The sequence below is a fragment of the Pongo pygmaeus genome, chromosome 8, assembly GCF_028885625.2.
Source record: "Pongo pygmaeus isolate AG05252 chromosome 8, NHGRI_mPonPyg2-v2.0_pri, whole genome shotgun sequence".
Classification (NCBI taxonomy): Eukaryota; Metazoa; Chordata; class Mammalia; order Primates; family Hominidae; genus Pongo; species Pongo pygmaeus.
The window spans coordinates 88,544,257-88,557,505 of NC_072381.2; the positions used below are offsets into that span (position 1 = coordinate 88,544,257).

Genomic DNA, 13,249 nt, shown 5'->3' on the forward strand with positions numbered 1-13,249 from the left:
ATTGTTATTGCCAAAAAATAAATTGGTTGAAAGCTTAAGTAAACATATTTTAACTGTCTAAAGTGATTTTTAAAATGTTAAGCAAATGCAATTTCTATCCATAAAGAAAGAGAGGATATATAATTTAGCCCTCCAGCAAAATTAACCAAAGCAAACAATCTTCTTTGTCTACTTGAGTGTTGAATTTAAAATTGAAAATAAAGGTATAAAGGGATATGCGTGAATCATTGGTAGTTCAGTCAATTTGCCAGTTTTTCAGAATCATCCTCATATAAAGATAAATATGCAGCCTGCACCTTGCTGGGTGAAGAAACTTGGAAAAATTGTACCCTTGTATATTGAAGGCTTTACCGAAGAGCTGTTTAGCAAGAGGTGTGGTGTCCAGGAAGGGAACAAAGGAAGAAGAAAATTTTGAATTACATAGTAGTGTTATATCCTATGTTTAGTCACTAGCAACAGAAATATACTATTCCTCAGAACGTTGTCATTATCTGCTTTCCGGGTACATTCTGTATACGTTTGTCTTTCTCTGACTCTGACTAGAAACCAAAAACTTTCTGTATGTCAAATTACCTTCTGTCTGCTTTTTTTCTCAATCTGAGGCTCCTTTATTTAAAAATGATAAAGTAAAAATGGTGGCTTACACCCAAAACTATATTGATACTGTGTATACACATGCATACATGCACACATACACCAACATACCTAAATTCTAATTAATTATGAATAATGGAATGTCAAGAGGATTTGACCATGACATATGAATACTAGCTAAGATTGAGTTTATTACTTGTAGAGTATTCCCACTGACATACGAGCAATCTTTGGTAATGCTAGAGTCACATGATAATTTTAGTGGTGTTGAACCTACACAGTTGATAATTGTATAATTGCACGCAGTTTCAGTTACTAGACTCTAAATCTTCTGGCGTGACAACATTGGCTCTTGGATGCACTGTATTATCTGGAGTTTTTGCTCCAGATAATAAGGACTATCCATTAGTAAAGACTGGTCCACTAACCAATAGGGCTAACCAATAGCCCTAACCAATACGGCTAAAAAGAAAGATTCTCTAAAAATTGGAGTTTGAGTACCCACACCCAGAATAATGTCTGTCAAAGTACATGCTGCTCACATTATAACCACCATAGACAGTTTGATAAAAATGGAGATTCCTTGCCTCTAACACCAACATATGAACCAGAATCTTTGTGGATAGGGTGTGGGAAACTACTTTTTTTTTTTTTTTGAGGTGGAGTTTCGCTCTCGTTGCTCAGGCTGGAGTGTAATGGCACAATCTTAGCTCACTGCAACCTCTGCCTCCCGGGTTCAAGCGATTCTTCTGCCTCAGCCTCCCAAGTAGCCGGCGTTACAGGCATGCAGCACCATGCCCAGCTAATTGTGTATTTTTAGTAGAGACAGGGTTTCTCTATGTTGGTCAGGCTGGTCTCGAACTCTTGACCTCCGGTGATCCACCCACCTCAGCCTCCCAAAGTGTTAGGATTACAGGCGTGAGTTACCTCACCTGGTCTAGGGAATCTGCTTTTATTAGGCCTTCCATTCTATTTTATGCACATCAGAGTTTGAGAATGATTGCCTTGTGTGGTTGCCACGATTTTTAACATTTATCTGTCCCTTAACTCTGGTGAAAAGAGAATGCCATTTGTTTTCCTTACCCACTCCCTCTATCCATCCTTTATTCCCTCTTTTTCTTCCTCCCTCCCTCTTTTTTTTTTTCTCTTCCTAAGATATCTAATGTTTGAGAAAATTGGCCAAGCAGGTTCTAAGAACTAGGTATTAAAAGCTATAGTTCAGTAAGTAAAGCAAGTAAATTAAATTAATAAATAAAAATGTGTTGAGTGGACTGGAAGAGTACACACAGTCGAAATCATGCTAAAGTCCTCAATTTGCATCATTCTGACAATAAAATGTATCTAAGCCGTGTGTTAAGAACAAAGTCACAACTAACATCTCATTCTTTAAGCCACTGTCCATTTAAAAATTCATATAAATAGGCTTTTTGCATAAATATTACTTGTAAATGCATAAACCTTCTGGAAGATTATACGTTATTCTGTTCACAGCACCATCCCTATAGAGATGGAATCATAATTGATGATTGAGGGGGCTGGGTGAGGCCCATTCATAAGACTGGCAAGAATGTGCATCAGTATTAATTACCCATAGGTAAACTTTCAGATATCACAAACCTTTAAAATGTGTGAATAAAGACATTCTACAATCTAAGGTGTTCATGTTGTACATTCACATTAATTAATTTCCACTTTGTGTACATTCACACACACACACTGAAAAAACATCCATAAATATCTATCAAATGGGAATTAGAATGATGTCACATTCACTTAATTTTTAAAAAAATATTTAATGTAAAGACTATTAAAAATACAGAAAAGTAAAAATAAATATATATTTGACCTTCTTCCATATACCAGGGATTGTCCGAAATTTTAGCAGTGAATGAAACAGATACATTTACAGTGTTTATGCTCATGGAATTTAAAAATCTAATGAAAAATGAGATTCAGACTAATTACAAGAAAGGTTTAGGTTTACAATAGCATAGAACAGTGTAATTTGCTATACATGCAATATGATTATATTTCTGTTTTTGCATATTATAAATATAGAAAAATATTTCATAAATTTATAACATCCAAATTAAAATGTGGTATTACCTTAACTTTGAAAATTGCAATATTTACCTTTAATGTTTCAGTAGGGTAAGACCATAATTCACTACATTGACATAAGACTATTTTTTCATCTCAAGTTTACTAACATAGAATATTTCTTGGCATATATAATCTACTAATACTGTATTGTGAAATGAGAAGATGGAACTTCAAATTCAATTTTCAAAAAAGTGGTTTTCACTTTTTCCGTATCTATCAACTGAAGCAAGAGGTGACTCCAAGTTTCTTGTTTTCAGTACCTGTAAGTATGTAGCTGCCATTAAAGTGGAAAAGACCATGAGTGGAGGAGGTTTGTGGAGGGTAATCAGAATTTCATTGTTGCAGGTATTTATATCTGAAATGTCTGTTAGATACTTACGCAGTGTTATGAAGTACACAGTTGGATATGGATTGTGGAATTCAGAGGAGAAATCCAGGTTGGAGATTAAAATTAGGAGTCATAATAGTACTGACATTTTTAACACTATGAGATTAGACTAGATTGAGCAAGGGAGTGAGTATAAAGAGAAGATGAATAACTCCTCACTTCTGGGCCACTCCAAAATTAAGAAGTAGGGGAGAAAAGGGGAAAACACTAAAAGAGAATGAGAAAAAATGAATAGTAAGATAGGAAGAGAACCGAGACTTTGTTGCCGTGAAATGATAGTGAATAATTCTGAAGATAGGTCAAGTAAGATAAGGACTGAAAATAAATATTGCTTTTAGCAATGTAAAAGGCACTGGTGATTTTGACAAAAGCAGCTGGCTTTGAGTGGCTGAGGCAAAAGTATGATTGAAGTGGGTTTAAGAAAACTTGGGAGGGTGAATACAGATGAAGGTGAGCACTGGAGATCTAAGAAGTGGGAGTTGAGCAATAAGAACATATGGACACAGGGAAGGGAACATCACACACCAGGGCCTGTCGAGGGTGGGGGCCTAGGGGAGGGATAGCATTAGGAGAAATACCTAACGTAGATGACGGGTTGATGGCTGCAGCAAACCACCATGAGACGTGTATGCGTATGTAACAAACCCGCACATTCCACACATGTATCCCAGAATTTAAAATACAAAAAAAAAAAAAAAAAGTGGGCTCTGTAGATGCACAATAAATAATTCCTGGAAAACATGATTTCTTTCTTCTATCCTAGAATTTATTAAAATGATAAATAATTTGATAAGCTTTACCATTGTCTTTTTAAAATTGTTGAATCTACTTGAAAGGTTTCATATTAGAGATTATGAAATTGTTAAATTGTTTGCCAACAGTTAGCAAGAACAGTTATTCTGTAGTCTCAGTCCTCTGTTACAAGGCGCTCAGAAATTATCAGTATTTCCTTTTTTCAGTATTGAAGATGGAGTGGTTTGTCTTTTTCAATGTTTTGCCTTCCAGAGTAACAAAATAGTGTGCTCTTTGTACTTCATTTTTTTTGGCTTTAGTTTTACTTTGGTCTCATTACTGAAAATGAGACCCATGCCCAGACACTTTTCAAACAAAACCCAGCATTTAAATATAATGTTTAACTAATAGCTATAGACTCTGTAGATATAAATAAGGTTACCTTATGAAAGTAAATGATTTTTAAAATACCACCTTGTTCCAATTGAGCTGTTTTTAAAATATTTCTCATTTCATCCACCACGGATTTCAGGGGAACAGAATAATTCAGATTTTTGAGAACCCTTATTTATATTATATGGAAGAAAACATAATTAGATCAGAGTTTTGATGCATGGGCCCACTAAAGAGCAAAGTATCTTATTATTATTATTATTATTATTATTATTGTTTAAATTCAACATTTTAACTCTTACTTAACAGAAGTATTTATCTCAATATTTTTTCCTACTACTAATTTGTCCCATCTATCTTACTTTTCAATATTCATTTGCATTCTGTAAATTTGAGAAACATATGATGAATCTTCCTGTGTAGCTTCTTAAAAATCAGGAGACCTGAGTCTGGGCCCATGTTCTGTATGTTACTTACAACCTGCGTGGCCTTGAATATAAAACTAACCTTTCTTTTTTTCCATTAGTTCAAAAATACACATTTTCACATCTGGACAGATAAATGGCATAAAGAAAGTGGGCTTTGGAGACAGATATCTGGTTAGCAAATTGAAACACCTCAAATAGAACAAAATACATAGTAGTAATCCACAAATATTAATCATTATGAACTCTAAATTAATATTAGAGTAAAAATGGGCAGAGCCTTTATATGTTATTTTTATAGATATGAGGAAGTTAAGAATTAGATTATTTTCATAGATCTAATTTGAATTTTATTTCTCTTTTCATTGAATCACTTTGTTTTCACCATGCAAATAATACATATTTTTACTGGCTTCACAGCTGGCAGTAAAAACTAATGATATATGATCTGAATGTAAAATGTAAGCTTATTATTATACAATTTTGCTTTTTTCATCCTCCTCACCACCTATATATTGTGTGTGTTTGTGTGTGTTCATTGGGGAAAGAGGAAAAATTATAGAATCTATGACTTTTCATAGCATTATTATGTCCTGGATATGACATGCTGGTTATTAGAATAATTAGATATAAAAGAGAGATAAAAGAGAGAGAGAAAAATCTGTTCAGAATGCCTTGCATATATGAACTGCTCTGAACCTGTAAGAGTGAAGCAGAGGATTCATTTCAAGGTCATTGGGTTGGAAGCCCATATGGACCAATTAGTTTTAAACAATGAAAAAACAATGTTTTCCAGGTGTAGACTGTACCTCTTGCCCTGGTCAGCTGTCTCCAGAAAGCCTGATGTATGTCACAGAGGGAGCTCCTAAAAGAACATCCATGGCTCAGCACAAATTAATCACAACTGCTGGATGCAGAAAGACCTCATCCATACTGATGGTGTTAGCATCATGCCTGGTTATGTGTGATGGATACATAATCCCAGACAGGGCCAAACATTATTCCAGTACTGTTCTTCTTAGTGCAGAGCAGGATCTCAAAGCGTTTTGTGCCATGGACTAATTTGACATTCTGCTGCCAAATGATAAGTTAAATGCCTAAGATAAACTATGTAATATTACTAAGAAAATCTAGCATATTATTTAGAGATATCAATATATTAAAAATCAAATATAATTTTTTAATCGCAGTATATGACATTAACTCACTATGATTTTATTAATTACCATAATTTCACATTAGTAATAGGCATAAATAATATTTCAACAAATCTTCAATGAATAATATGAAGGAAAATATATTGTGATATTTCTTGGTGAAAAGTCAGCAGTCCCTACCACTATCACTGTAGTTTGTTACCTACCTTTTTAGCAGATGAAAACGTTACGTTACTATTAGAAGGAAGTGAAAAATTGTCTTCTAGAGATCAAATTTCTTTCCTTACATTTTAACAGAAATCTCTAGCTGAGCTGCTTATAAAGTACTGTCACTATCTATCTAGAAAAGCACACCAGAGTTTAATATCAAGTATTTTCTTTTCATTTTAATTGATTTCAAAATACAACTGTTCTTACAATGGAGAAACATATCAACAAAAATTAAAGACAGAATTTGAATTCATTTTAATAAATGTATATGCTATTAAATTATATCCATGTTTTCTCATAAAAGTTGGAGATTTTCTAGAAGTCAATTGTGATGAAATCTTCCTTTAAATTAAAACTTCCAATACACATATAATAAAATGTATATTCTTTTAAAAAACAGAAAATCCATGGTTAGTATTTTCCTATGCACAGCATGACCATGTAGAGATTTTGTAAGAAAATGTATTAAAAATAGAAATTTTTATCAACTTCTTAAACTTAATGGGAGGAAAAAAAAGAAAATTTATACATAAGAATATTAATTTTACTTGAAAAACATTTCTAGTTAAATAATATTGCAATTCACAGTATCTACAACATTACAACGAAATTTATTATTTCTGTTCTTTTTAAGAAGCTTTTGGGGATGTTCAGTGGGCAATAAATATAACTTTATTAATTTTATATAGAATTATGAATTATTTGGGAATTTTCTACGTTTCTTTGAGCTGCAATAACAAAACGCCATAAGCTGGATGGCTTATAAACAAGGAACATTTATTTCTCACAGTCCTGGAGGCCAGAAATTCGACTCTTGTAAATTTGGTTTCTGGTGAGGGCCCACTTCCTCATAGAGGGTGGTTCCACCTTCTTACTTGTTCTCACGTGGTGAGAGGTGGGGAAAAGGAGCTCTCTAGACCCTTTTCTAGAAGAGCATTAACCCCATTAATGAAGGCTCTGCCCTCACCACCTTATCACCTTCCAAATGCCACACCTCTTAATACTATCACCTTTGGGGTTAAAATTTCAACTTCTGAATTTGGGGGGTACAACAGCAGAGACCATAGCAGAGATTTAAACATTAGTGTAAAATGAGAAGACACAGAAGAGACAAAGTCTATATGATCTTTATTTGTGTTACTTTTTTTTCTGTCTTTTATTTAAATATTTTATCAGCGGTACACTCAGTACAAATCTCCATTTGCAATTTTCTGACTAAATGTATTTAAACACAATTACCTCTCCTACTGTATTCAATAAAAATTACAATAATTTGGCCAGGCGCGGTGGCTCATGCCTGTAATCCGAGCACTTTGGGAGGCTGAGGTGGGTGGATCACAAGGTCAGGAGGTCGAGACCATCCTGGCTAACACGGTGAAACCCCGTCTCTACTAAAAATACAAAAAATTAGCCATGCGTGGTGGCGGGCACCTGTAGTCCCAGCTACTCGGGAGGCTGAGGCAGAAGAATGGCGTGAACTCAGGAGGCGGAGCTGGCAGTGAGCCGAGATCACTCCCCTGCACTCCAGCCTGGGCGACAGGGCAAGACTCCGTCTCAGAAAAAAAAAAAAAAAAAATAATAATAATAATAATAATTTATTACAGTGAATTTTTAAAATATACACTGGGTTTTAAAACAGAAGACTGAAGCAATTAAGCCTCTCTGGATTTTCATTTCCTCGTTTATATTTTCAAATGGCCCTTTAAAGTATTTTTTCCTTATGTAATGATATTAGTTAAAAAGAGAACCCTATATATTGCATGAAAAGTGAAACTCCAAAAAGATAGCACGACATATACTTTTTAAATATTTTCTTTTCTTTTCAATTTTAGGCTGAACAAGACAATGGTCATCCTCTTCCTGCCTTTGCCAGTCTACACATTGAAATACTGGATGAAAACAATCAAAGCCCATATTTTACAATGCCCAGTTATCAAGGCTATATCCTGGAATCTGCCCCAGTGGGAACAACCATTTCCGACAGTCTCAATTTGACCTCACCTTTAAGAATAGTAGCTCTGGACAAGGACATAGAAGATGTAAGTTAAATACATATTTTGCTCTTGTTTGTGTAACAAATCTCATGTTATATTTCCATTAATGGGAAATATGACAAAGATATGGCTACATAAGCTAGAGAAGATAGAATTAAGTCACTATAAGTGAGTTTTAGTGTTATAATTTAATTCCAAAACAAGGATATTTTTTAAAAATATCTTTGAATTCAATAACTATTCCTTTTCAGCTTGCAGATATTCAGTATATGTAAGAAAATGAATGTTTTACTTGGTGTTTATTAAATGGCGAGGGCAATATTTTTATTAACATATGTTGAGAACTGTTTTATATAATTGTTGATAAAGCAAAAATAATGGTGTTAACTACATGAGTAAAAAATCATGAAAGCACCCCTAGATTGTGATTCTGAGAGACTTTTATTCAAGTCTGAGGGCATCGTTATTAAATAAAATATATTTGAGGCAGCTGACCCATTCATACTTCTGCCAATGACTATGTGGATGCTAACACTGCACTCTGCAAATCATTGTCTTTTGTTTTTCTTGTACTTACACTATCTACATGAGTGGGAAATGGTCCAGGCTGAGCAAATCAGAACACTTTACCTCCTTAGCCAGAGTGAATGTTATAAAGGGACAGAAAATCTGTACCAGGCTAGCCAGAATCCTCCCGGGAATTTACAATGGAGAACAGAAGGGCTGAAGGACTGGCATCATGTATTAGAAAAGTGGAATTGAATCCGAAGCTTTTGTAGCCACATTTGCTGATATCATGAGAAAGCCAATTATCAGTGGGAGAGAATGAAGCCTGAGAGATACACACAGAAAAGAGTGTCCCATTGAGTCCCTGTTTTTAAGTTTTAAGTTCCCCAGAGGTATTCTAATTCCCAAAGATTTTCCTTTGAGTTTGTGAACTACCACAGTATCCTCACTGCATAAATATGTATACATATGTTTTGTGTATATATATACATATAGATATATAGACATATACACAGGTATACATACACACAGATATAGATAGACAGATAGAGATATATACACAGGTACACACACACACACACACACACATATATAAAACAGCAAGTAAGAAATCCAACTGTGTTTGGATTATAAGCATAACTATATGTAAAAGATAATTGGATTTCTTACTTGCTGTTATATAATTCTTGACTCATTCATTTCTCCCTTAACAGTGCTTGCTCTTAGATAGATGGATTTTTTTGTGATGATGGAATTACTGTGTAACTGTACTGTCCAACATAGTAGCCACTAGCTTTATATAGCTATTAAGTACTTAAAATTTAACTGGACTAAAAACATAACTTTTAAATTTTGCTTAATATTAATGAAATTAAATATGAATACTCACATGTCACTCATAAGGCAGCAGAGCTATAGAATGTTCCCTAATATCTCATTACACATAGCTTTATAATCACTTTAGGAAATTTGGAAGTTACTTTCAGATTTTTTTTTTTCTCTTTCTAAATAAATTTTGTAACACTCCGCAGAGGCTATGACAATTCTTGTGGGCACTCCACCTCTTCCCACCAGATGCTTTATTTTATTCTTTTATTTCTCTTTGCTTTGTTTTCTTTTTCTATTCCAGCTTTTTTTTTTTCTTTTCAGTCTTTCCTGGTCTCTCACATTTAGTGTCTTCTTAAACCGCAAGTTTTAACAATATCTGTCATTGAGTTCTCAGTACATGTCAAACAATATAGTAAATACTTTCTTCTTGCATTAATTCCCTTAAATCTCACAACAAACATGATAGATACAATTATCCATATTTCAGAAAGGGATATTAAAGCTAGTTTAAATGCCTTACCATGATCACAGTTAGTAAACAGTAGAAATAGACCTTAAGCCAAGGTTTATGGAAAACAAAGTTCTCAATTTTAAGCACTCTGTATTTTGTATACTTTGATCATAGTCTGACTATAATGATAGCTGAAGAATGCTCTAGGTTCTTTTCCTAGAAAAGTGAACACATTAATCTATACACAGTTTCATATGCCAGTCAAGAGAATTTAGGGATTCTCTGACATATAGTGGGTTTCATGAGTCACAGGAGAAAAGCCTTTACTGAATCACCACTAGAAAACACCTAAAGTCACCTTAATAACTTTAATCCAGGCTGAGCAAATGTATTTTGTAGATCTACTAATGTCCCACAAATTTTAGTGCAGATTTTGCTTTTCAATTGAATACATACTCATATTTGAAGTAGTGACTAATCAATTTGAAAGTGTATGATAGCTTAGGTCATACCTTAATAGAACTGGTGGTTAGAAAAATCTAAATCTAAAGTTAGGTAGTTTTAAGTTTACTCAATAGCAAAATTTATGTGTTTATACTTTCTCAGTGTGTTCATATTATCTAATGGTTACACACTAAGCCCTACGCTTGCCTGTGTGCCCCCGTACTTGTCTGGATTGTCTGTTCACTTTTAAATTACAAATGTTAAAATTATGTTCCAAGTAACTTTGTAAAAGACAGTGGTACTCACAGGGCATTGATGAAATAAAGTGGAGAGAAGACCTCAGGGGTCTAAAACCTTTGAGAAACACTACTTATAATTCAACTCTTGGAGATTTACGGTACCAGTTAGTCTATGAAATGCTCTGAAGAGTTTTTGGCAGTTTGGGCTTTGGGTTTAGACAGATCTAGGCTTGACTCCTGGTTCTGTCATGTAATAGCTGTATAACATTGTGAGTTTCATACTCATCAGGTGCCCCCTCTTGTCCAGTCATCTATATGGTAGCAATCATTGCTGCCTTGGCATGTGTCTTTAGTTGGGGCTGGTAGGAAAGGGCATGGAGAGAAAATTTCCCTGAGATGATGCCATGTACATGGAGAGTGGCATGCTTCATAACTTTTGTAAAAGTGTCAAGTAATTAATCAGCATAACTGATCATTTGTTTATTACTTAGACTCATCCCCTTTCTAAAATAATCTATGGTGAGTGACTGTCATTAGGTGTCCAGAGAGTGAACAAGTACGCCTAGTATCCTAGTAGTAAAAGTTTTAAAAGTATCATATGTAGTTTCTATATATAAAATATAAATAAGCTCATAGAATATTAGAAATAGTTTAAACTTCCAATACTATATGAAATCCTCTCCTAAAACCCATTTCCCAGAAATTGATTGATGTTTTATTGTGCTATGCAACCTAGAATCCTAGAAGTCTTGCTTGATTTTTATGTTTTCTTTATTCACCACAACTAAGAAATCTTCCAGATCTTCCTATTTTGTCCCCTAATTATTTATGTAATCTCTTTTCTTCTCTCTATCCTTATAATCACAACTTTCCAGAAATTGATAGATGTTTTATTGTGCTATGCAACCTAGAATCCTGGAAGTCTTGCTTGATTTTTATGTTTTCTTTATTCACCACAACTAAGAAATCCTCCACATCTTCCTATTTTGTCCCCTAATTATTTATTTAATCTCTTTTCTTCTCTCTAACCTTATAACCACCACCCTATTGGTCTGTTATTAGAATTACTTCCTGATGTTTTTGTTCTCTTGATTTCTTACTCAAATCTGTCTTCTGCAGGGCCATTAGAGTGATTTATTCAAAAGCTCAAATCTAACATCTAACTATATCCTTCCTTCCTCTCTCCCTCTCTCCCTCTCCTTTCTTTCTCCTTTTTCCTTCCTTCCTTTCTCTTTCTTTCTTTCTTTCTTTTTCTTTCTTTCTTTCCTCTTTCTTCTTTCCTTCTGCCTGCCTGCCTTCCTGCCTTCTTTCCTTCTCTCCATTCATTTTTCTTTCTTTCTCTCTCCCTTCCCTCCCTCCCTCCCATCCTTCCTTCCTTCCTTCCTTCCTTCTTTCCTTCCTTCTCCTCCTCCTCCTTCTTTCTTTTCTTTTTTTTCTTTTCCTTTCTTTTCTTTCTTTTGACAGAGTTTCTCTCTGTCACCCAGGCTGGAGTGCAGTGTCAGGATCCAGGATCACTGCAACCTCTGCCTCCCTGGCGCAAGTGGTTCTCCCACTTCAGCCTCCTGAGTAGCTGGGATTACAGGCTTCTACCACCATGCCCAGCTAATTTTTTTTTTTTTTTTTTTTTTTGCATTTTTTGCAGAGACAGGATTTCACCATGTTGGCCAGGTTGGTCTGGAACTCCTGACCTCAAGTGATCCACCCACCTTGCTGGGATTTACAGGCGTGAGCCACTGCGTCTGGCCCACATTTCTGTCTGAAATACTTTTATGACACCTATTCCTCTAGAGAAGAAAATTTAAGCTCACACAGTTTTCCGTATCTTGAACCTGAACATTTTTGCAGCTTGAATTCTGGAAACTTCCTAATTCACCTATAACATTTGGCAACTGCTTGTAGTTTCTTGCATGTGCCAAGCTACATCTTGTCTAATGTTTTCTCATTACATGTTCTAGGCTTTGAAATCTTTCATCTGTTGCACAGGCTGGCTTAGATAATTTATACTCAGTGTTTAGAGCTCACCTCAGGCATTCCTTCATTCAAGAATCTTTCCACAATATTCATTAACCAATTTTAGTTGCATGCCTCCCTCAGTGCATTTCTCTAATTCTATACTTCCAACTTGAAAATAATGTCTTTCTCCCTCCTGAGTTTACATCTGTTGAGAATAGGTCCTATATCTTAGCGACTTTTGTGTGTTGAAGAACTAACACAGTTTCCAGTACTTAATAGGGTTTAGGAACTCTTCAATAAACTCATAAATTCAGTCATTATTGAATGAATGAGGTTATCTAACATATGCTTCAAAAATCCTAATGATGTTGCATTAAGTATCTCACAAGATGGCCTATCCCATGTTTGAACAACTCTAATTCTTAGAAAGTTGTGCCTCATACTGAATTGAAACCAGTTTTCTTGTAATTCATCCATTATTCCTTAAATCTTCCATTTGCCAGCACACAAAATAAATCTATGAGTCATTCATATATTAGAAGATGGATTTATGTCCTTCTGATACATCTGTTTTTTACAGACTGAGCACCATTTATTTTTATAAAGTAAATTAGTTCATTTCTGGGATTTTCAAAAGATCTGTATTATCAAAAGAAAACTTTAAAGCCATTTTAGTTTATGGGCGTGAATTTTACTACAAGGTAAAATCGTGCCACTCTCGGCTGGGTGTGGTGGCTCACTCTTGTAATCTCAGCACTTTGGGAGGGTGAGGCTGGAGTGTTGCTTGAGGCCAGGAGTTCCAGACCAGCCTTGGCTACATATGGAGACGCA

The 13,249-nt window shown here is 34.7% G+C and overlaps 1 protein-coding gene across 4 annotated transcripts in view; it reads left to right on the forward strand.

Annotated features, from left to right (window-relative positions):
- The window catches only part of PCDH15 (protocadherin related 15), a 1,016,126-nt gene that overhangs the window by 612,112 nt on the left and 390,765 nt on the right, over positions 1-13,249 (forward strand). For all 4 annotated transcript variants that reach the window (XM_063669967.1, XM_063669968.1, XM_054435813.2 and 1 more), the window contains exon 11: positions 7,835-8,041. In XM_063669967.1, the coding sequence (XP_063526037.1) occupies positions 7,835-8,041 (207 nt within the window). The remainder of the gene's footprint in view (positions 1-7,834; positions 8,042-13,249) is intronic.